The sequence below is a fragment of the Conger conger genome, chromosome 1 (genome assembly GCF_963514075.1).
Source record: "Conger conger chromosome 1, fConCon1.1, whole genome shotgun sequence".
Classification (NCBI taxonomy): Eukaryota; Metazoa; Chordata; class Actinopteri; order Anguilliformes; family Congridae; genus Conger; species Conger conger.
The window spans coordinates 62414878-62440907 of record NC_083760.1 but is presented as its reverse complement, the minus strand read 5'-3'; the positions used below and the strand labels follow the sequence as shown (position 1 = coordinate 62440907).

Here is a 26030-nt window from a genome sequence, read left to right as displayed (position 1 = left end):
GTGTATGAGAGCGCCCCCATTACCATTAGCTACATTCACCATACAGTACCACAGTCCACAGTGTATGAGAGAGCGCCCCCAGTACATTAGCTACATTCACCATACTGTACCACAGTCCACAGTGTATGAGAGAGCGCCCCCATTACCATTAGCTACATTCACCACACAGTACCACAGTCCACAGTGTATGAGAGAGCGCCCCCAGTCCATTAGCTACATCCATTACATTACATTACATTACATTATTGGCATTTGGCAGGCGCTCTTATCCAGAGCGACGTACAACAAAGTGCATACCCATAACCAGGAATAAGTTCGCTGAAAGACCCTAGAGGGAAGTACAATTTCAACTGCTACCTGTACAACAAAGATAAGGACGAGGGCCAAATTATTTTTATTTTTTTTGAACAAAGAAACAAACAACAGAGCAAAAGTGACTAAAGTTCACTATCCAAACACTGCTTACCTAGCTAACTAAAATACACAAAGAAAGTCACAGAGACAACAATTAAGGTTCACAGGGAGGTAGGGAGGGATGGGGAGAGGTGCTGCTTGAAGAGGTGTGTCTTCAGCTGGCGCTTGAAGGTGGGGAGAGATTCTTCAGTTCTGACCTCAACGGGGAGTTTGTTCCACCACCGTGGAGCCAGAACAGACAGTAGTCGTGAGCGTGAGGTGGAGGTTCGGAGAGGGGGAGGTGCCAAGCGGCCTGTGGAGGCTGAACGAAGAGGTCTGGCAGGGGTGTAGGGTCTGATGATTGTTTGTAGATAAGCTGGGGAAGACCCCTTAACTGCTTGGAAGGCTAGCACCAATGTTTTGAATTTGATGCGAGCCATGACAGGCAGCCAGTGGAGGGAAGTAAGCAGGGGGGTGACGTGTGAGTATTTGGGAAGGTTGAAGACCAGACAAGCTGCTGCATTCTGGATAAGTTGGAGGGGTCTGATGGCGGACGCTGGGAGGCCAGCCAAGAGGGTATTGCAGTAGTCCAGGCGGGACAGAACCATCGCTTGGACCAGGAGCTGGGTCGAGTAGGGGGTGAGAAAGGGGCGGATTCTCCGTATGTTGTATAGGAAGAACCTGCAAGACCGGGTCACCGCCGCAATGTTATCGGAAAGGGACAGTCTGCATCCACCGTACAGTACCACAGTCCACAGTGTATGAGAGAGCGCCCCCAGTCCATTAGCTACATCCACCGTACAGTATCACAGTACACGACTCCACAGTGTACGAGAGAGTGCCCCAGTTCAACAATCCCACTACACATCACACAGTGCAAAATCCCACCACAAACTGTGCACAATCCCACGACATGTACACTACACAATCTCACCACATATCACACAGTACACAATCCCACCATAAACTGTACACAAACCAACTACAAAAAAATAGTACACAATCCAGACACATATCAAAAAGGAACACAATGCAGCAACAACAGTACGCAATCCTGCTGCATATCAGAGACGGTGGCCTTGGTCTCAGAGGTGTTACAGCCGATTTCTCAGCCATCCCAGTTCTAACGACTTGGAACAAGTGTATATTCGTTTAGCAGGCAATTTGTTCACTCAGTCAGGGATGACCAAATAAAACTTCTAGAGGGTGGCAAGGACCTTACTTATCTTTTCTTTTTTGATTGATTGGTTAATTACTGAACTGATCAAATTACTCGCCACACTGAGCAAATGAAACAGTTCCAAGCCTTCAGATTGGATTGATGGTTTGAGCATTACCTACAGCACTCAACACAGTCACAAACAGCTTTCCGTAACCAATCACAGGAGAGCAGGGTCCAGATGTCCTTTAGCTAGGCAGTGCTGCAGTGTTCCCTCACCACAGTGCTCGATCAGGACAACAATCTACTGTGAAAACAGCCCATTGCCACAACAAACCATCATCACATTTCATAGCAATTGTGCTGAAAATAAAACAGCCATAATGTTCCAGGTTCAACAATATGCTTTTTTAATGAATGGAGATAGGTGGGGCTTGTCATACCTCACACTTTAGCACTGGCGTTTTTGCCACATATTGCTCCTTGGGTCCTTCATGGTGACCCTCTTGGTCGGTGGTTCAGCAGTATAGCAGTCGGTGAAAGTGGTACTCCCTGTGCTGAAGAGATTATTGTCCGCTGTCCTTCCTCTCCTGTCCTTCCACACTTCCAACCGACATTCCACCTGACCTCTTTTCACACTCTCTCTTTTGCTATCCATCTCCCTGGCTCTTTCTTTTCTCAGTTTCTTTGTGCACAATTAGTGTGTTTGCATGTGTCAAAACAATTCCAAAGCATTTAAAAAGCAACTGCCAAATGCATGTGTAGATTTACAAAAGGTGTGCAAATCTTTGTTTAAATGGTTGGTTGGTTAAGCACAAGAGACAGTTTAAAGAGCCAAGAATCTGAAACACTGATATTTGTTCTGTCTGAGGAAACTGTATATAAGGCTTCTGATGTCAGTATGTGGTTAAAATCTCACTGATCTTTAAACAGGAAAGACAGAAAGAATAAAATATAAGCACCGCTAAGCAGCCCACTGCTCCATAGAGACAACTATGGTCTTTCATTTAGATTTGAACTGCCACTTTTCAAAATACTATCAAAGTACTTAATTATGAATATTAACTCTGCCCCAATGCCCAAACGCACAAGCCTGAAGATTTTCCTCTTAACAGATAACATGCTAAATCTCCAAGGAAAACAGCATTGATTTTAAACCAGCCACCTTGACTGAATGAGATGAGCCAATCAGTTACAAAGAAAAATGACACATTCATACTAAACGTAATAGTGCATCTATAGGTCATTTATAACATCTTAAGATCTACCTGCAGTCTAGTTAACTGGCATATTATAAGACAATTAGGTGTTAACTTTATCAATATTGGAAGTAATGACGGTTTAAGTACCTGTTATGGGTGAAACTGTTTAAAGCTAATTTGTAATACATTAGAAATAATATGAAGATACTCTACAGCAACAAAATGGCTCATTCTGCCATTTATTCCAAGATAAACCTCAATGAACATAATTCCTGAGCTATTACAAACCCAAACACAGGGCAGCCAGAAAATATCATTTCAGCTTCTGACTCTCATCCAAATAAAGGTGCTTCCATTTTGACTCCAAATAAAACTTGGATCATTCATATTTTTTAAATCCAAAACTGAAATCTCACAAAACAGGAAGTCTGAAGACTGTCCTTGCCAAAACAGATGGCATTATCGCTGGAGGCATTCCAACTAGTTCAGAAAATACAAACATCATTACAATTTTATGACTGCAGCTATCAACTATTTTTGGAGAAATCCATGGTTTACAATCTGAAAACATTTCAAATAAAAATGAAAACTGATTTAAGTGGAAAAACAAGCAAGTCATTTGTAATTTTATTTTAGCAGGATAATACTACTGCCAAGTAAAATGTTCATGGAGTAGATGTGTGTATACCACTTTGTTTATCACTTTTGACTTGCAAGTGATGTTATTTTTCTGTCTTTGGGCACTGAATCAGTCTCCTCATGAGAAGAACATGACTGGGTCAGCTGCTTTGCTTTGGTAGCTTTTAAGCTGATCTTTAACATCTTCAGCTCAGCTGAGTGAGCAAGCTATCAAAGGAGAGGCAGAAGGAATTTTACAATAACAGAGATACTACATGTAAAATCACATTATCTGTCAAGTGAACACATTTTGAAGGTTATATTTTTGTTGCTGCATTAGTGTTAGCCTTCACTGTGACATACTGGTACCATTTATATCGCATCCAGCTACTTAGCCATACTTTTTAACCTTATTTTCCATTGAATTCCTAGATGGAGGAACTTACATGATTGTAACATTGTCTACCGCTAGCTCTAGCGGTGCCTGCTTACTCTATGAAATGCACTTTTGAAAGTCGTTTCAACTAAATGAGTCTGCCAAATGATGAAATTCTAAATCATTGCATAAATCTGAGCCAGTGACTAGACGCCCATGTTCCTCTCCTCCCCCAATGACAGTGTTAGGTTTGAGAGCTCTGGCGGCCCCCTCCTCCCCACAGCCTCCCCATTTGGCACAAGGCAGCCGGCTGTGGCGACGCGGACAAAGCCATATGCTCAACCTGCTCGTGTTTCCCACATCCTGCCCGTCTTCTTTTTTCACCCTGCTCTTTCCTCTTCTCTTTTCCCTCTAACACTCCCAGTTTAGAGAGGGGCCAAATGGGCTCTGCGGGTCCAGAGGAAAACAGAGCTGCGTTGTCTTCTGATACCAGATGTTCCTGGAGTTTGCTAATTGGCTCAGCAAAACAAAGGGAGGATCCCAGGACGCTGCCGCCTGGCGCTGAGACAGCCCAGCTTTCTCCCAGACTACTGACGGCTGATAACCGTTTCCACTGACGGATGTGGGGAAAGTCAACTTTCTCTCCCACGTCAAACCGCTTTGGCCATAGACGACTTTTCACCCCGCCTGATGTCCAGTGTGAGTCATAAGCCTGTCGCATTTTACCCCTGCTTTTTGTCAGGCGGAAACTTCTGGAAAACGACCGTTCTGAAAGAGGATACTTGCTTCGAAAGCCACTTGCGTTGAACAGCCAGCCCCGGGCTTTCGAGAGGCTAATAACATTTATTTTACGGTAACAGGCTGGCATCCGCGTTGTTCAAGGGAACAAGACCGGCTTTAATGTGAAATTACACTCCAAGCGTCAAAGCGATTTACATTTGTGCTCTTGTTTTCATAAGGATTAACTGTAAGATAAATGTTTTCACAGCTCTTCCATGGAGACGCAAGGCTGGAGAGAGAAGGCTGGCTCCCCACTTAACCTTTGTTTCAAAAGCAAACAATTCGCCCGTGACCATTCTTCAGCCATAATTACAGCTTGAGCATTGCTTGAGCATGATTTATTACAGTTTTAATGAAAATGGACAAACCAAAAAGCCACAACATGCATGTGAATCAGACCTGGGTCAAATACGTAATTGTTTTGGATTCAAATACCTTTCCGTGCTCAATTGATCTTACCTAGTGCAACTGAGCCAAACAAGAGGACCAGAAGGTGGGGTTTGTTTCAATACCCCAGACGAGCTCAGTAAAGCATAGATAAATATTTGAATCCAAGACAATTACGTATTTGACCCAGGTCTGGTGTGAATTTATTCCCCAGGCTTTTTATCATTTATACTTCACTCTTTGGCCTTTCAGAAAAGCAACATGTGTGCTCCCTACACTGCCCACCAGCGGAGCCTCTCCCCATTGGATACTACTGCAGCTAAAGCAGTTTTAAATGGCAGACAGCGGCTGCCGTGTGAGGAGCCTCCCAAGACTCTCATTAAAACATCCAGGACACCTTCTAATCTCGGAAACATCAGAGCTGGCTTCAATCTGTATTCATTCACAACTCAATTCAAAAGGCCACCAATAAATGATCAAGTGAAGATATCTTCCCAGTGGTTTTAGGACTGAATCAGCAAACAGTTCACAAGATAATCTATACAAGCAATCTGTAGGTGCGTGCCACTCAATGTCATCTTTAGCAGATATTTAAGGGGAAGATGGATGCATTTTACTTATCCCTCGCATACGCAGTAGTAGAGCATGGAAAATATTGAATGTTTCAACGTTCATTGAGTTCACTTAATCAAAGAGGCAGGGCATGGGATTTCAGTGCATTGACTTTGGCATACCAGAAAAGCAAGCAGAGACACTGAGTCATTTCCCCATTCTAGAAAAAAACATGGGGTTTTCTCTCTCAAAGGCAGTCGGTCTCCACACACTGCGTTCTTTAATACGACAGTCGGCATGGTGACCAAAAGACGCCCATGTCATACGGGAGTGCTTACAGGCCTCAGAAAACAAAGACGCCACACTCGTACATTTAACTGTCCTGTCCAGTCACTGTTTAAGGTGTAAAATTAATGAGTAGTGGTGATGGAGTCATCCTTTCCACTGTGGCGGAAAAGAGGTTAGAGATAGAGGTTATTTGTCCGTAAGCAATATACTTTCTGCCAGAATCAAAGAAACGCGTACGACTGTTTGGGTTATGGAACGGCCTGCACTGTTCCCTGTGTGTCAGCGGAGACAACACAGACAGCACAATAAGCTGGTCAGCGATAAAGAGCCACATCAGGGAAAGCCACATCCCGGCCATATCTCCTCAGCGTTTCCCAGCCTCCCTTATTATTTGTCACTTCCAGACTCATGAAATATAAATAAAGTTAATTCAGTTTATTGTGCATCTCCCAGCATGGTGCAGGGCTCCAGAGATGTTATTGATCGGAGTGCATTCTCTCTGTGAATACTAAGCATATACATCCATCCGTTACTGCTCTCTCCCTACCGTCCTGTATAGGACATGAGAGATTAAGCATGGAATGTATTATTGGCACATGCACAATGGTGGGATTATGTGTGCCACAGCAAGGGTATGAGTGTGTGCGAGTGAATGAAAGGAGTGTGTGTGCATGTGAGTATGTGTGTGTGTGTGTGTGTGTGTGTGTGTGCATGTCTATGTGTGTGTATCCGAATACTCCATCCCAGTAGCATCTTGAGGGCTGACTGGGCAGGCTAGGAGTCCATCCTCAATCCTGCTTTGATGAAAGACACTTCAAATGAAATTGTTGACATTTGAAGATGAGACAGTTCCTTTTCAGCTGGGGGGGCCGTCATCATCTCCGCTGTCACCTCACTGTTAGACACGGATGTGCCGTACCCAGACACCGGGGAGCACCGGCTGCCCATGGTGCCAGAGAGCTGCCCAGCTTCACCACCATCTGAGCATGGCTCCAACGCCCCCCTCCCTTCACCCAGCTCTGCCACACTCTGCCCCACATCTATTTACAGTGGGATTTGTCCCTGAAAACATCACTTCATAGTACAAAATACAGAGATATGTGGATGGATTAGTAATAGTGGGTGTTCTCAAAACATACAAGTGGAATAATTTAAGTTATGACTTAATGAGAACGAATGACGGAGTTGGTCCTTCCCAAAGCAGTCGTATCAACTGAAACTCTGTCATCCCTCAGTATGATGTCAGTAGAGCTGTCCAAAACTGCACGCATTAGAGAATTATGACATTACACCTCCACAGTCATCCGTGTTGACACTGCACACATGATTGACAGGAGGTTGCCCACACTGTCACATGTGGCATTCAGTGTGGCTATTAGAATCACAGGCTATGAGGCACTAGTATGCTTATATAGTGTTGTGCTGTATGGTTGTTTTTTAATCTGTGGGAAGCAGCCTACACACATAATAAGTGCAGTTCTATCACCTGCACAAAAATGATTAATAGAAGGTTATTCATAACAGTTAAATGGTTTACAGGCTAATAAAAATGAAATAGATTAAAAGAGATGAACTACAATTAAATGAAAATGCAAGATTTAAACTTGGTGACTAAATTTAATCATGGTCAATTTTAACAGTATCCTCTGCCACTGCTTGACAACACTTGGTCTAAATGTTGGTCTAAATGCTTGGTGTAAGACGAATCATTCCGCATCAACTGAGTTGGATGGAACGGACTAGTACTGATTTGCATAAATCTGGGTAATATTTGGAAGGATTTCCTGCCCCAGTCCCAGAACCTCCCCAGTGCCATTGCAGTGCTGTTTTCTTCTAATTGATTTGTCATTTTGATGAGTCAGGAAGAACAATCTTGTGAAATCTTGCAATTAATTCAGAGGGAGCTTTGTCAACTTAAGTGGACAGGCCTGCTTGCATTCACAAACCATAAAAACCTCAAGGAAGTATTGTCCTGGTTCAAAGAGTCACATGTTTGAAGTGAATTCCAGCCAAAACATTGCCAATTCCTCCCCAACTGCCCTGAATGTTTTGATACAACTATTATTAAACATATTATCGTTTTGCCTATGCTGTGTCTGCTTAGCCAGGTTTTTTTTTTTTCATTTTTACCTGTTCAAAATCCTTGTACACGTCACACATATACTGACCTCTCGACCCTCAAGCCAGAGGATAATTTCAGAGGGGCTTTACCCTGTTCTGTGCTTCATGAGAGCTGTGAATCTAAAGCCTTGTCACACAACAACCCCCTTGAGCTGTGCCAGCACAGCTGTATTCGGTGAGATGCCTCTATGTCCACTAATCTGCAATGGAGAATGGGGTAATGGGAATGGTAGAACACAGCTGAATACCAACTGGTTGTTCTGCATGGATCCGGTGGGAGATTTATAGGTAGGTGTGAAACTTTCCCCATTACTGTGAAGCACAACCTTATGCTCAGACAATTCTTAAAAACCTTTTTAACAGCTGCTATGCGTCTGTGAACGTTTGGGATATTGCTTGGTGAAATTGCTTGGTGCCAGTGTGGCACACCAGTGCCACATGGTGGGCAGCGCAGGTTAAATGGCATCAATCGTCCTCTCAGGGTTTATTGCAGAGATGCAGCTGCAGGGGAGTTCAAGTTTGTGCCCCCAGAGCCTGTGCAATGTACAGAACATCATCACAAGAACCCAAGGAAACCCCCGCTACCCGCTAAAGAAAGCCTGTTTAGAACAGTAACGTAATGTAATGTAAAGTAGTAATGTATTCCGAACACAACACGGGGAAGCGGCTGCTGCCACCAGAAGTTAACATCCGTTCAATGATAGTTTTTCTCCTGAGCAATGTGGTTTATGATTATGGTTGCTTATTGGCTATCCCAGACACTAAAACACCTGGATTCATGTGAATTGGACCAATAATTACAGAGAAAACAACAAATAACTTCACCACTTTCTTGTGTTCGGAAGACCATTTTAGCTCACAATGTTCCAAACACCTATTCACGATGTTCCGAATGGCACCTGAAGCCCAACTACTACAGTTTTGCACCCTGTTGTGCATTTAAATCTCTATTAAATCTTTATCTAGTTCACCTTAACATTAATTAAAAAGTGATACCGTCTATATAAAATTATGTGTGTACATGAGTGAACTATTTTACATACTTTTGGCTAAGCGTTATAAGCATGCCCAGTTCGTAGTCTTGATCTATGTACAAAACAACCCTATTTTATTTTCTATTTTCTATTGTTGTCGTGTGCGTGTATGTAAATATGCAAAATATACTGAATGCAGTGTATTAGGTGGATATGAGGAGTGCACTCTGTTCCCGAGGCCGGCATTTTTGTTTGAGAATCTGCATGTGTTTACGTCCCCTCCTCTCATTGTGTTTTGAAAACAAACTGCTTTTATGAGGGCCTCAATAATTAAACACTATTGGCATGATTCATCAGGTGACAGTGCTACTCCAGGGTCTCTTTGGGACCCCACAAGGATATGAATAGTAATGCAAGTTCAAATCCTTCTGGGTCCAAAATAATGGTGGCCCAACAAATGATACATCAAATAGTTGAGACATTGACTCGAGGTGTGACTGCACGTCTTGGGGAAAAAATCACCACAGCCAAATGGCTGCCCATTGTGCAGAGCAAACGGAATCACTGCCAGAAGGAAAGAAAGAATGCAAGGCTCATCTGACTGGCTGTTAAGTAAAAATATTATCATCATATAATATGTTTTTTTTATTGTTGTTTTTAAGAAAAATTATTTTGTAACATTAACCATATTATTTGCACACTGTTCATTTTGTTAAATGTGACTGTGCATCCTCACAATCGATCTGTCTTAATTTAAATACATAATTTACATACCTACTAACCTGAGAAAATACAGCATACAGTAATGCGGATGAACACACTGTGCCAGGCAGTTAGAAGTAGGATCACAGCAGACTGGTGCCTGGGTGGTTTCTATAGTGACGGTCATGAAGAGATGAGGAACTCTGCATTACTTTCCCTGGGATATTCTGAATCTAAGAGTATGAGAGGACAATTCTGCAAAGGTCTAGACAGGGTTTTCACAGTTAATCCCAGGCCAATTCCCTCAGAGAGGGGCCGGGTCCGTCTTCTCAACCGAGTTCCGACACACATCAGACAAGCGCCTCGCCGCTTTTCACGGCTGCAGCTTTTAATGGGGGGCATATTAGCGGTTGCTGCTGTGTGACCTTAAGTCTGAAAAAATGTTCCCCGTTAAAGTGGAGCTTTATGAGCGAGCGGGTGACAGCTGTAACCGAACCGCGGGCGAACGGGAGTTCACCTGAGGTGAGCGGCTTTGGCAGGACCGTCCCCCTCCGGCACCCCGCTCCTTCAGAATGACTGACATTCCTGGGGGGTAAGCCCCCGGAGTGCCGGCCCAATGAATCACCGCGCTGACCGCGGCACCCTGCGGTGTGCAACACGACCGTGATTTAAGACTGCGTTCAAACATGACCGTGTTTAAACAAGGGCAATTTGTAAAACCGCATCGGGGAAAAACATTTCTGCCGTCTTCCCTGAAATTGCTGTAAGTCTGAGAACAATTTATGAGTAAAGGTTTGTTTTGAATGACTTGGTGCTTCTATGATTGTTGCTATTGTAGAATTTTCAAAAGGAATGTGAATTTTCTAAACCCTGAAGAAAAATGTTACATTTTATTGGTGAGGCAAGAAATACCGCAATTCTGGCAAGATATGTCATGGCATGTCACAAAGCAGGGTGTCTGAGTAACTATCAAAACTATTCCTATATCTTAGCTATTGTAACATAGAAGTTCATTCAAGCATACTAACTCTAAGGTTCTGGCCATATTTTGTATTACATACAAACCAACAAAGCTCTTTGAATTGAATTGTGTAGGGTTCAGACTCAGAAACAACAATCTCTAACTTTGCCATCCTTCCAAATGACCATTGGTGGAGCTGAGAAACAAAAACAAGCACCATATTTTATACCATGCTACTGCAGAAAACATCAAAACACTGGAGGTATGAATGGTAACATGGCAGTATGATAACACGACTATGCCCTGGCCCATAACAGATTTGTGAATACAGGGTTTATCAGCACTGAGAAGATTGAGAAGGACAATCTTATGTCGGAATTTCAGATTTTTAAATATCATGTTGATCAATTTGTGTCAGAAACCAGCTGAAAAGAAGACCAGGAAGACTGAGAATGACACCATGCAAGCAGGTCACATGATGAAACATGCTCTGCTCAGACATACCAGACAACAAACGAGAGGCAGAAACAAGCAACACGCAAATCCTTCACTGAACACACACACCTTCACAGGGAATGGGAGCTCAACAGAGCACACCAAAGAAAAAGAGATGAATCTGAAGACGAGAGATGGAGGGAGGGAGAGGGAGAGTGAAGCAGACAGCTGAATAAGCAGTCTCTTGGCTAAGGAGGAAGTGGGACATACCAGCCCACTGCAGCTGCTATAATGTTACAGCAGAGCTCCATGTCCCAGACTAATACTCCTCACCACCTAACACCACTTATACACACCTCCCCACCTAACACCACTTATACACACCTCCCCACCTAACACCACTTATACACATCTCCCCACCTAACACCACTTATACACACCTCCCCACCTAACACCACTTATACACATCTCCCCACCTAACACCACTTATACACATCTCCCCACCTAACACCACTTATACACACCTCCCCACCTAACACCACTTATACACATCTCCCCACCTAACACCACTTATACACATCTCCCCACCTAACACCACTTATACACACCTCCCCACCTAACACCACTTATACACATCTCCCCACCTAACACCACTTATACACACCTCCCCACCTAACACCACTTATACACACCCCACCTAACACCACTTATACACACCTCCCCACCTAACACCACTTATACACACCTCCCCACCTAACACCACTTATACACACACCCCACCTAACACCACTTATACACACCTCCCCACCTAACACCACGTATACACACCTCCCCACCTAATACCCCTTACATACACCTCCCCACCTAATACCCCTTACACTCTCTCCCCACCTAACACCACTTATACACACCTCCCCACCTAATACCCCTTACACACACCCTACCAAACAACCCTTACACTCTCTCCCCACCTAACAACCCTTACACTCTCCCCCCACCTAATACCGCTTACACACCCTCCCCACCTAATACCCCTTACACACCCTCCCCACCTAATACCCCTTACACACACCCCACCAGATACCCCTTACACACACACCCTCCCCACCTAATACCCCTTACACACACACCCTCCCCACCTAATACCCCTTACACTCTCTCCCCACCTAACACCCCTTACAACGCCTCCCCACCTAATACCCCTTACAAACACACACCCAAAATACGATGCCTGACTTGCCGACTGAAATATGCCTTCAACCGTCTGGTGCTGGTTCAGACACTGTTTGGGCACAGTACTGTTTTAAATATATCATTTTAGCAACAGCAAATGGCTAAATCTAAAGGAGACCCATCCGTAATTCATACAGTGCCTTTCACCACTACTTAAGTACCTAAAAGCGATTCATAGTTACCAGTGTGCAGGCTCACTGCCACACTCACACATTCATTAATTCCAAGTGAAACACAACTACAGGTCTTCTTTATTACCCATAATTCATATGGTCATTTAACTCACAGCCATAATAAATACACCAACCAAACTGCATACAGTGGGCTCCAGAATCATTTGCACCCTTAAAAATGTAGAAAAAAGGCTGCATATAACAAACAACGTGGACAGTGATCTATATTTGGTGGTGAATGTCAGAACGGCAGAGTCTCTGACCTCCTTCGAGCGCAGACTGAAGACCCATCTCTTCAGGCTACACCTTTCCCTCCCCAACTCACAATCACTGTGATTAGCCTTAGACCGTAATGGCACTTATGTATAGATATCGTTACTTGTATAGGTATTGTTGTTTTTATTGGCTGTTGTTGTATTCTAGCTGCCAACAGTGGTATGCTAGTTTGAATGTTGATTGTACTCTTCAAGGGTTCTGAATTTCTGTATGTTTACACTAGGACTCGGAACTGTACTGTCCTCTCAGGTCTACTTTTGCACTTGTTCTTGTGATTGATTTGCACTTTGTTGTACGTTGCTCTGGATAAGAGCGCCTGCTAAATGCCACGTAATGTAATGTAATGTAATGTAATATTTTATATTTTAAAAATGCAGGAAAATTATATACTTTTATTTATTCTCCTGTTTCAATGTTTTTTACTTAGTAATCTCATTTTGCCTGAAAACCAAAGGTTCCAAAATGATTGGCACCCCTACCAATTATTGTAAATAAAATTAAACCAAGTGAAATTGGCTATATAACTTATAATTCTGACAACCTCAGTCTAAAGGAACTATATTGTATCATTCCATGACTTCCTGTTTCACTAGAGTATAAAAATGAGATAACAAGCATGCAAAATCCTTTTGTCAACCATCAGCATGGGAAAAGCCAAAGAACTGTCAATTCAGAAGACACAGATGGGAACTCACCCTCACAAGTCAGGTAATGGGTACCAAAAAATACATATATGGTTAAACATACCGGTTAACACTCTAAGTAAAAGGCAGGAAACATATGGGATGGTTGCAAACTTGCCAGGAAGAGGAGGCAACAGCATATTATCCCCACAGACGACGGTGGCCATGAGGTCACCAAGTCTAGAAAACACAGCTCCATCACAGCTCCATCCCAACAAACTCTTAGGAAAGGATGGCACAAAGACTACCCTTGCTGAGCACAATAAACAAAACCAAGCATCTTGAGTTTGCTGAACCTCACAAAAATTATGACTTGAAGAGAGTGCTGTGGTCAATTGAACAGTCTGGCCATACACACCATCGCTGGCAAACTGGAATGCATGGAAAGAGAAGCACCTCATACCTACTGTCATATATGGAGGTGGATCATTTATGTTTTGGAGACGTATTGCTGCCAGTGGTCCAGGGCACTGTTTAAGATCAATGGCACAATGAGTTCAACAAAGTACCAGAAAATCTTGGCAGAATAAAATCTGGTTGCCACTGCTAGGAAGCCAAGAATGGATCTAAGGTAGATTGTCCAGGAGGACAATGACTCCAAGCACACATTACAATTCACACAGAAATGGTGAAGTAAAAACAACAACCATGATCTGCAATGTCCACTTCCGTCTCCAGACCTAAATCTCATGAAAAACCTGTGGTCTGAAATGAAAAGGGGGGTATCTGAGGGATATCAATTATTCTAAAAATTTCTGCATGGAGGAATGGTCAAAAATCCCCCCAGAAATCCCTGTAACCTTAACACAAATAATAGAAAAAGACTCATGGCTTTTATCTTTGCAAGTATTAAACCAGGGGTGCCAATAATTGTGGAACCAGTTTTTGGGGGAAATATTGTTTTATTTGAGAAATGCGAGACTTTGATTCTATTGAATCACTAATAAAGCACACTTCTTGTAAAATAAAGATTATGTCAATAACTGTATTATTTATTAGTTTACAGCATTTTTTGCACATATTCATCAAGGGTGCCAATAATTCTGGAGCCCACTGTATACTGCGTATCTCGGTCACACATAGCTCTTAGCTGTGGAGCTCACCCATGTTGAGGATGTGTTTGGATGTACTAGTAGTCACTTATAAATCTGCCTTGCTCTGCCTATTTTATCTCCAGCAGCAGGGGCACGCTCAGTACTACAAACCAAGCACTTTAACTCTGGTTTCCTTGTAAAACGCTGATTAAATATGCATGGCCTCCTTAGCTGCTTCTCACTACTGGTCAGCTGCAGTGCCTCCGCAGTCCAATACCAATAAAGAGTGAAATAAAAGAATCCTGCCACCGCTGCTACGTCCTTCTGGCCACGCTGACGCAGAGCCTTAACCCAGAGGCCTGCCTTGAGGAAACACTGCCTCCTTCTGGCAGGCACTGGAAGCACACACACAAAAAAGTCTGTCTTTTTTTGCCTTAAGATCTTTTCTCTGGAATGCAGAAATATCGGCTTGTTTAAGTGAAATTACGTTACCCCAATGGCAATCATAAAATAAGTCAATTTTTAAGTCATTTATTTTGTCCTATGCAGTGGAGAAATAATAGCAATAACATTTTAAGTCTAAATATAAAGCTGAAATAATCATTCAGATTGACTTATTTTTTGTTTTTGCAGTGCTTAGAATTTCAATTCAGGGTCAAAGAAAAAAAAAATGCATGATTGAATCCCTTGCACAGTATAAAAATAAATCTTAAATGCATAAGATAATTTGCATGAAGTAAACTTGTGTTGATATTTGTCAGTGGGGATAAAGGCTGTTGTAGTAGTAAAAGATGAATGGCACCTCCCTTTCCATTACCACCCCCCTAATGCAATGAATATTAATGTAGACAAGAGCATAATGATATATCATCGCTGGCAAGAAAATAACAAACTTATTGCGACTGTTTTCCCTCTGCTGCTCCCACCCAGGGCTGCTGTCAACTAGCATGAGTCAGGCACTCAACCATTGCCACGACAAGTGCCTGTTAATCGATATGTGTGCACAGTTTGTGTTAGCAGTATTGCTGAGTGTTGCACTGTGTCATTGAACAGAACCATCAGAACAGGATATGAGACAGAAGGGGAAGTATTGTATGTTCTTAGCAGAGCGTGTACAACTTTCGGCTGGCTGCGAGTTGTGAGATTTTCACCGTCCTCTTGCCAGGAAATCCCCATGTATCAGCAGTGTTACATTACTGTTTGAAAATTCATTCAAGTCAAAGAAACTAGAATTAGCCACGAGGATCTTCCATTTATCAGAAAGGTGGGGCCAGCAGTGGAGAAAGGTGGTGGAGATTGAGTCATTTGTTTTGCACCAAACTCACGATGGATATCAGCTCTGAATCAGTAGCACTAATTAGAGGAAAAAGACCCACAGACAGAATCCAAGCAGAGAGTGGCCGTGGGGTGAGATGGCTAACAGGACGGAAGCCAGTTCAGTCACTGCAGGGTGACTCTAAAAGAAAGTTTCCCTCAAAAACCGAAATAAAGATTTTTGAACATCAAGGTAACAGTTTCCTGCTGCTAATACAAGCATGCATTACATTACATCACATTACAAGCATTTAACAGACGTTCTTATCCAAAGCGACGTATAGCAAAGTGCACAAGCAGGGACAAATGCGCTGAATACCCCAGAAGGAAGTACAGTTCCAAGTGCTAGGAGAGACTATATAGATAAGAACTTGGACCATGTACATTAATCTGATGAGAACAAACAAACAAAAGTATCAATAAACAGTCTAAGCAAACATAATGCTACCAATAATAAAACAAGTATATACAAGTGCGATAACTGCAATAAACAGCTTACGTAGCTAATTAGAAATTACAGGGAGGTAGGGGGTGTTGGGAGAGGTGCAGCCTGAAGAGATGCGTCTTCAATAACTTGAATAACTTGAAGAGTGTCTGCTGTTCTGACCCACACGGGAAGGTCATTCCCCACCATGGACCCAGAACAGACAGCGTCCGTGACCGGGTTCATTGTATGGATGAGTACACACACACAGGAAGCTGCGGTGGTGCGTGAGGTGACCTCTCACCCTGTGTGTGGCGCTTCAGAAACAGGCATGCGCTATTTCGGCGCCCCGGTGTAGCGGGCGCAGTTGTCACGGTTACCTGGTGCGGCTGCGAGCTGGGCCATCTGGCGTGTGCGGGGGAGCCGTTGGTCCTGGAGGCCGGCGCTTGCTGTAATCACACAAAATACCGCACCGTCAGCAGAGTGACGACCTTCCCTCCGCAAGCTCCCACATCCCGCGCTGGAGTCCCCCTACCGCTCACTGACCTTCTCCACTCACACACACGCGTGTGAATGCAACACACACTATTCTTCTCTCTCACACACAGACAGAAAACACCTTCTCTCTCACAAAGACCCACACGCAGAGAGAAAACACCTTCTCTCTCACAAAGACCCACACGCAGACAGAAAACACCTTCTCTCACACACTTAAACGTACACAAAGACAAAGGATTTTCTCTCTCTCACACACAAGGTAGGACGACTGTGATTTCATCATTAGGGAGGTACACTGGTTTTATCAGGCTCTTAACACAAGAGAAACCACGTGAACTGCACATATATGGATATACTGTACGTTGTGGTAATGAACAAGTGGCTCTTGGTAAAGAGCCCTATGAATCATAAATCACTGTTCTTCAGAACAATCTTTTTGACCCCTGGAAGCCAGTTAACGACAGCATGACATGATCACGCAAAACCAACAGTCCATCAGTCAGTCTGAGGTCATTTTGAGGAAGCACAGAAGAAGTCAAATTGATGATATAAAAATGATGAAACTACTTTAGTTCACCATAGGAGTGCTTTATTATTGCAGGGATTGCATCATTGGGCCATCATTTGCCTACAGAGAGACTGTGAACACTTTTCAAACGGTTCTTTGTCAGAAACCCTCTATCACAGCCTGGCCTTAGACATTAACAATCAATGAAGGCTTTTTTTCAGTTTTGATTCAAATTTGCCAGCTGATTCTTTTCTTGTACCCTTCTTCTACACAAGATAACATGTCTTAACAGCAGTCTGTTCTTTTCACATCCTTGTATATCGGCCTATGTCAGTGGTTCCCAAAGCACTCCAGGGGTAAACAGTAAAATGTTCAGTGTTAAAACAAATCTTAGAGTACATATTGGACTCATACAGTGAAGTCCGTTAGTATTTGGACCATGGTACAATTTCTGTTCTTTTGGCTCTGTACTCCAGCACATTGGTTTTGAAGTGAAATAACCGTTCAAGTTTAATCTGAGGGTATTTGCATCCATATCAGGTGATCTCTGTTGGATTTACCTCCCTTTATATACAGTCCCCCCATTTTAGGGTGCCGAATGTAATTGGACCTATTGGACAGAGTTGAATTAACACTGGATATTTTACCTCCAGCCAGATCTAGGTATTTGATGTGTTCTATCTCAAGCACAACTGACACAACTAAACAAGGACTTGCTGAACTGTATCAGGTGTGCCTGTATCTGGCTGGGGGTACCTGAGGAGAGGATAGGGACCTGACCTACTAAATTATGGGTGCACTGAGATGACACTTTTCCTCGGCCGAATCAGGTACTGCCTAAAAGAGTCTGCCGATACCAAGTACCTGTGACGATGGTTTAAAAGGTGAATATTGTGCTGCCACCCTTGCCAACCACCAACCGTTTCTCAGGTCCTCCCATAGGAATACAATGTTTCTATATATACATTAGTGTGCAAATATTGTGCACCCCTGGTCAAAAAGCCTTTTAAAATTAATATTATAACAGAAGCGAACTTGACCTCTGAATGGTACAATGTTGAACATGACACATTTCTTAACATTTTAAAGCAAGATGACTTTTTAGAGTAAAGACAAGTGCAATTAACTCCTTAATTGGTGACTAGTGCTTTGGCTCTATTAGAGTGGTCTTTAATCTATTGGTAAAGCCACATATGTGCATTTTCTAAAAATAAAAATAAATGTTGGCAAGACTGCTACAGTACCAGTAGCCTATGCTACGTTTGGCCTTTTTTAAGTTTCATAGCCATTTTATGAAACAGCAAAGTTTTATTTTGTGAAGCAGTGCATTGCCACACTTTGCCGCTGCAGGAAACAAAATTAAATACAATATCAGTCATCGCTCACAGCCCAACAATTCTGTTAACTTTAAACATGCTCTTAGCACTTGTAATGGCTCAATGTGGAACCTACTAAAGCTTTTATATTATAAGACATGAAACAAATCTGCATCGTCAGCCTTACAAACTAGCCAAAACCTAAGCATATTTAAACAGCAATGTAATTTTCCTCTAAACCGTCTTTATGATGGTCTCTCTAAAAGGGCTTTATAAATAATTGTACTGAATGAAGAATAGTGCTAGTGCACTGCTGCAGTCTGCTACCATCTTCATCGGGCTGCATTAGTTTTCCTACAGAAATAACTAAAGCTATGTTAGCAAAAGTGCTTCTTCGCATTGTGAAATGTTCTTGAGAAATAAAAGTGTCTCAAGAACAAGCAATGAAATATGTTCTGCTGCATGTCAGTCTATAAGCCACAGTATACGAAGCAGCACTGATATGTTGTTTGGTGCAGAAACATAGTTGCCATAGCAGCAATGCAGGGAAATGTAGTTCTGTAATCATGGTGTCATGGTATCCAAATATAAATAGGACCTTAATTTTCAGATCCATGTTGTAAGTATTTTAGGGCTGATCAGCCTGATACTAATAACAACTACTAGCATCGGTGCAACACACACACCCATGCATGCACACACATCGACACATTCACACACACGTAAGAGAGCTGCAAACTACAACTTTCCCAGCGTCCTCCATTAGAAATGAAAACATTTCCAAAGACCCACACTCATTTTATATGAAATAGCCAGTTCATTGAAGACAATGGCCTCCAGTTTATAGTAATCCTCAGGAGAGATGTTGAGGCTTGTGGCATGAAAACTGTTCAAGAGGCCAGTTGGCCATGGGAAATGTAGAATGAGACAGTGATGATTACAACACAGATTACATTCAGAATCAACATCCATCCAAGTCATTTGGATGCAGTAGGCTGCACGCAATTGTGTTCTCAGGGATTGTGTATTTTTTTAATTCACTTCTTACCATCTCCTTTTTAATCAGTAGACCCTATTTACAAAGCGTCTGCCTCATGAATTATTCAAAAATCATTTTTCGAGACTAATACAGAAATTCACAAAGGCAATTGATATGTTTCCATTTTAAAGGGGGGTTGGCAAGTTGATGCTGGCAGAATAATATTACCCCAGTAAACTTTTAAAAGAAGAAAATGAAAAACAATGAATGATTCTGCAGATCTTCAACATCTCTTCAGGCGAAACCTTCACTCCCAGTAGTCCCCATTCCAAATAATTCCAAAGCCATTTTTATGTAAAAAGACTGCCAAGATGCCAGAGAGAAAGAGCAGAGAGATATAAAATGTTCCTGTAAAACAGTGTAAGACAGCATATCATAGCCCGGTACTGTATAGTATAGTACAGCACAGTAAGCTACAGTGGGCTCAAGAATTATTGGCACCCCTCACCAGCAATGAACAAACAAGGCTTAAAAAAAAAGAATAATATAATTATAGAGAAAGGTAATACACCAACATGTGCCAAATACTGTACTTTATTAATGTTTCAATGGAAACAAACAAAATCATAACAATCATTTAATAAAAAATAAATTTCAACAAAATCAAAGTTTCAGAATTATTGGCACCCTTCACCTAGTACTTAGTGCAACCACCTCTGGCAAGGATAACAGCATGGAGTCTCTTCCTGTAATTTTTGACAAGATTAAGGAACACATTTGGAGGGATTTTGGACCATTCCTCTTTGCATATCCTTTCAAGATCCTTCACGTTCTTGGGTTTGTGCTTATCAACTGACCTCTTCAACTCAGCACACACGTTTTTGATTGGATTGAGGTCTGGTGACTGAGATGGCCATTGCAGAACATTGATTTTGTTGTCACGAAACCATTTCTGTGTGGATCTTGAGGTGTGTTTTGGGTCATTGTCTTGTTGGAAAGTCCACCTACGACCAAGTCCCAGACTTCTGGCAGAGGGAACCAGATTTTCAGCCAAAATTGCCTGATACTTGCTGCAATTCATTATGCCATCAATCCTAACCAGTGCCCCTGGACCTCTGGAATTAAAATAGCCCGAAAACATGACTGACCCACCACCATATTTCACTGTGGGTTTGAGTTGCTTCTCCTTGTATGCATCTCTGTTCCTACGCCAAACATACCGATGCTGTATCTGACCAAAACGTTCAATTTTGGTCTCATCTGACCAGAGAACCTTGTTCCAGTCATAATGTAAATGACGTTTGGCAAACTCCAAGCGCTTTCTTCTGTGTCTTGTGGTCAGAAAAGGCTTTCTTCTGGCAACCCTTCCAATGAGGCTGTGGTTATGGAGGTGGCGTCTGATGGTGCTTTTTGAAACCTGGTAACCCCAAGACGCCACCAAGGCCTGCAATTCTTTCACTGTGATCCTTGGGGATTTTGTTGCTTCTCTCACCATTCTCCTCAGTATCCTGGGGGGCAAGATGCAGTTGCGTCCTCTACCCATGAGATTTTCAACAGTTCCATATCTTTTGAACTTTTTTATAATTGCTCTGACAGTGCTCAGTGGTATATTCAATTGCAATTTGTGAATTTTCTTGTAGCCATTACCACGTTTATGAAGGTCTACGACCATCTGCCTCTTTTGAACTGCCAATTATTTTGTTTTCTTCATGGTGTTGGATGACAAAGGGATATTGCATGTGTGTTACCTCATTTTTATACCCTAGTTAAACAGAAAGTGATGTAATCACTCAATACAGTTCCTTAACACATAGATAAACTTAAATAAGTGGAATTTAATACCTGGTTTAATTTTGGTAGGTGTTATTTACAATAATATTTAATTATTGATTTGGAGGAAATAGATTTTTAATTAAATCAATTAATTATTTTTGTTGGTTCAATTGAAACATTAATATAGCACAGTATTTATCACATGTTGGTATTTCGAGTTTGTCTATAAATATATTGTTTAGAATTTTTTTGAGTATTGTTTGTTCATTTTCTGTCAGGGGTGCCAATAATTTTTGAGCCCACTGTATAACAAATCTCACCAGCCTATGGAAAAGCTTGTCATTTCTTTTAAAAAGACAACTTTGGAAAATCATTGCTGACAAATATTGGAAGCCATTGTATTTTTCTGCTGACCATAATCAGGGTGCACACAGCAACAATCAACATGTATAACCTTGCAATTCTCTGAGTCACAGCTCCAGCCAGTATCAAGCTCCACATTCACTGAAGCACAGGTACAGACTGAGTGGTCGGGAATACAAAAGCATTCACCGTTAGGCTGTACTTCCAACTCTCTTTGGCACTTGCGAGGCCGCAGTTGTATGCAGATGCAGGCTTTCGGCCGACCTCAGCAGTTTACTGGATAATTCATTCTCTCACAAGTCCAAGGCGGGAAATGGCAACGAAAACAAAAGGCAAACAAAGCCTGGCCCCATTTATTCTGCTCAAAGTCAGCGTCAGAGTTCAGGAGTGGGCCCACAGCTGGCTCTGCAGCAGAATTGTACAGAGTATGCACTCACGAGTGTGTTCATGATGCTCACGAGGGATAACACGCAATACTCAAATGTGTCCTCTTTTCCTCCACTACCGCCTCGTCTCATGTCCAAAAGGAGAGGAGGAGACGAGCGGAGGAAAGTAGAATACTTTTTTTGAGATTTGGGATGCACCCCAGAAAGGGCTTATGCTGCATTCACATCATCTGGGAGTTGAAATGATCACCTTCCAACTGGGAAAAACCGTTAAAGTCAAACTCCGAGTTGTAATTCCGAGTAGGAAATGTGGGAACTTTCTGATGGCTCTGGTATCTCCAACCTGACAGTAAAAAGTGTGTGAATGCAGCAAGAAAAATAGTGGGGCAGACAACCAAAACAATTGTGCCTTTTGTGATAAAAGCATGACATTTAGCAGTTATAGCCAAACAATTGGATATAATTACTTGGTTGTATTATCCAAAAGGCAATTACTAAGAACTAGTATGTATGGTAAATACATTCAACTAATTATGTCCTCAATATCATATAATATCCATCACTCATAGAAAACAGTTGTTGCTGGCAACCATTTTGAAAAATGGTTGCCATGGGCGCCATATTGGAAATTCAAGATGTCCATATATCCCATTTTTTTGGGAATGCCTTTGGCTATAAATGTACCAAATTTCATGCTTTTATCACAAAATTCCTTCTTATTTATCAGTTAAGCTGCTCCACTAAAATGGCTTCCATGGCTACAAAGTTGCCAAGCTTTCAAATGTACAAATTCATAATATAGTTTTATATGTCCATCCATCCATTATCAAACCAGCTTATTCCTGGTTCATGTCATGGGAGGTGATGGAGCCTATCACAGCATGCATTGGGTGAGAGGCAATCTATCACAGGGCACAAACACCATTCACTCACATACTCATACCTTGGTGAAATGTAGACTCTCCAATTAACATGCATGTCTTTGAAAGGAAAAGAGAAGAGAGCACCTGGAGAAAACCCACACAGAAGTCATGGCATGGAACGCATATGCAACAAAATACTAAACGTATCTATTTTAATTTACATAACATTGCTGTGTCCCAAACATTATGGTGCCCTAAAATGGCAGGACTATGTATAAACACTGTTCTAATTTCTACATGGTGAAACCAAAATGTATAAAAATGCCCTTTATTAAAATCTGACAATGTTAGAAATCTGTACTTTATGGAGTTAGATTCAGGAGAAGAAGGCTCTCTAATAAAGCTGGGTTCCTCTCTTTGTTTGGTGCTTGTGTGTCCCCCCCATGTAGATTAATCTCCGTAATCACCAAAGGACATTTAGCGTAACGGTTATTTTTTGTCAACATGAGCTATCTCCCCCTGCTTCTATCCCCCCATAACCTCCGCTTTTAAAAAAACATTTAAATTATACCGCTTTCCAATGTGGGACATAAAAGGCAGTAATTGCAGCTTTAAAAGATTCACTTAGTGTGAATGGTTAATGGCAAACATTTGCTGCCAGAATAAACGAAGGTGATTTCCCTGCTTGATAAACAGAGTTCAATTAAGTGCACAGACAGAATGGGGGGGGGGGGACAGAGAGAAAGAGAGAGGGAGGGAGGGAGGGAGAGAAAGAGAGAAAGGGAGGGAGGGAGAGAGGGAGGGAGAGAAAGAGAGAGAGAGAGGGAGGGAAGGAGGGAGAGAGAGGGAGGGAGAGGGAGGGAGGGAGAGACAGAGAGAGGGAAAGGCAGATGGGTGCCAATGTCGAGTAAACGGATGGAGGGGAAGGGACGGCGAAAAGAGGGGCTACACTCACGCTGCAAAGGGTGCTATACTGTATGAACAGAACTACCACAAAGGGTGCTATACTGTATGAACAGAACTACCACAAAGGGTGCTATACTGTATGAACAGAACTACCACAAAGGGTGCTATACTGTATGAACAGAACTACCACAAAGGGTGCTATGCTGTATGAACAGAACTACCACAAAGGGTGCTATACTGTATGAACAGAACTACCACAAAGGGTGCTATACTGTATGAACAGAACTACCACAAAGGGTGCTATACTGTATGAACAGAACTACCACAAAGGGTGCTATGCTGTATGAACAGAACTACCACAAAGGGTGCTATACTGTATGAACAGAACTACCACAAAGGGTGCTATACTGTATGAACAGAACTACCACAAAGGGTGCTATACTGTTTGAACAGAACTACCACAAAGGGTGCTATACTGTTTGAACAGAACTACCACAAAGGGTGCTATACTGTATGAACAGAACTACTACAAAGGGTGCTATGCTGTATGAACAGAACTACCACAAAGGGTGCTATACTGTATGAACAGAACTACCACAAAGGGTGCTATACTGTATGAACAGAACTACCACAAAGGGTGCTATACTGTATGAACAGAACTACCACAAAGGGTGCTATACTGTATGAACAGAACTACCACAAAGGGTGCTATACTGTATGAACAGAACTACCACAAAGGGTGCTATACTGTATGAACAGAACTACCAGACAGGCTGGACACTTGCAGAAACTTCTGTATACTGCTGCATCCTGTCTGCTACATGAAATGAATTTGTGTTATAACAGCACAGACCTGGGGAATGAGACAATTTCTGTTTTCTGTTGTTTATACACCCAGGGCAGGATTCAGTCTGGTATCAAAACTCTATGAATGTGACTCAGGTAAACTAGTTTTTCACTTTACACCACACCCAAGAGATCTGAACTCATGAGAAGAATTCACTCGCAAGCTACAGTATTGCTTCTGTCCTATTTTAATCACAAACAAGTAATTGGGGTCTGCCATTGTCATTTAAGAATCCCTAATTGACACCATTCATGCTGAGGTGCTGCCGATTTCAACAGAACCAACAGGTCCATCAACTGGACCCTTAAATATGTGTCTACAAATTGCTGATTGGCAGAGAAGTTGTTTCCCAGGTTTAATAAATAGGCAAACTGGTGTTTGGAGTTATTATCATTGTTTTATAATTTGTCATAATGAAACTAGAGGTTCTGCAAAGTGTCAGTGCTGCAAATGAGCAGCTCTTAATTTGAAGATGGAACACAAATCTGCATATTAATTATGTGATTTGCATATATTATGTCACTCAATTTTGCATTTGGAGTCCTTTCAAACCCTCAGTTAATTGGTTGGCTGACCCATTAAATAGAATATTTAAAAATATTCAACAGGACTCTAAAGGGATGTTGACACAGTCTCTCAACTGATTAGTTTAACCTCCCCAGTTTACCAAGTGCATTTCCTCTAAAGTAATCTTAAAAAAACATACAAAAACACAACTTTCTCCAAGTTCAAGAGAATATTATCAGCATTCTCGTGTAACGCTGCTAAATAAACTATTCCATATGGTGTGTCTGTAAAGAAACATTTTCATTCATTACTTCAGGACTTTAGTGTAGTCTTGCTCCCTTCCTACGACTGATGCCAGCCCACTTTACCCCTCTCTATCGCTGAAAACATTTATCTGGAATGTTTACAAATGCACAAGCACACACGCACATGCATGCACACGTGCCTACAAGCACAAACACAAACAGCATCACGCACATACAGTAAGGTACACACAGATTAGCAGGGCTAATTTACAGCAAATTTATTTACAGCAGAGTAACTGAACGTCCTAATACCCTGCCCACCCAATCAACTGGAGGAGTCCATTTTGAAGGGGTTGAAATATCAATACTAACTAAAACGCTTTTTTAATGTGCGATGCCATAACCAACTGTGTGGGAACATGGCGGACCTCTGGTGTGTAAAACGTGAATGGCCACTTCAGCCACAGCCAAGGATGTCCCTTTGATGTGACACAACCGGCCATTACAGAGAGAGAGAGCAGAGGGTTTGGCACTCATACAGTATGTCCTTATAAGCAGTGTGTTCAGTGTTGGAGCCAGGGCGGGTCCACCATGAGATGGAGAGAGAGAGACACACAGAGGCAGACAGAGAGAAAGGGGGATAAGAAGGGAGATAAGGGAAGGAGAAAGAGGAGGTAGCGGCTGAAGGTGTTTGAGCCTTCATGTTACCGGGCAGCCTCGGGATATGAAAAGCTCAGTCTCTGGTGCAATGGCA

At 42.3% G+C, this 26030-nt stretch overlaps 1 protein-coding gene across 1 annotated transcript in view; it reads right to left on the bottom strand.

Moving 5' to 3' along the window:
* The window catches only part of rbms3 (RNA binding motif, single stranded interacting protein), a 308178-nt gene that overhangs the window by 251031 nt on the left and 31117 nt on the right, over positions 1 to 26030 (bottom strand). The window contains exon 3 of the mRNA XM_061236859.1: positions 16466 to 16534. Coding sequence (XP_061092843.1) covers positions 16466 to 16534 — 69 coding nt within the window. The remainder of the gene's footprint in view (positions 1 to 16465; positions 16535 to 26030) is intronic.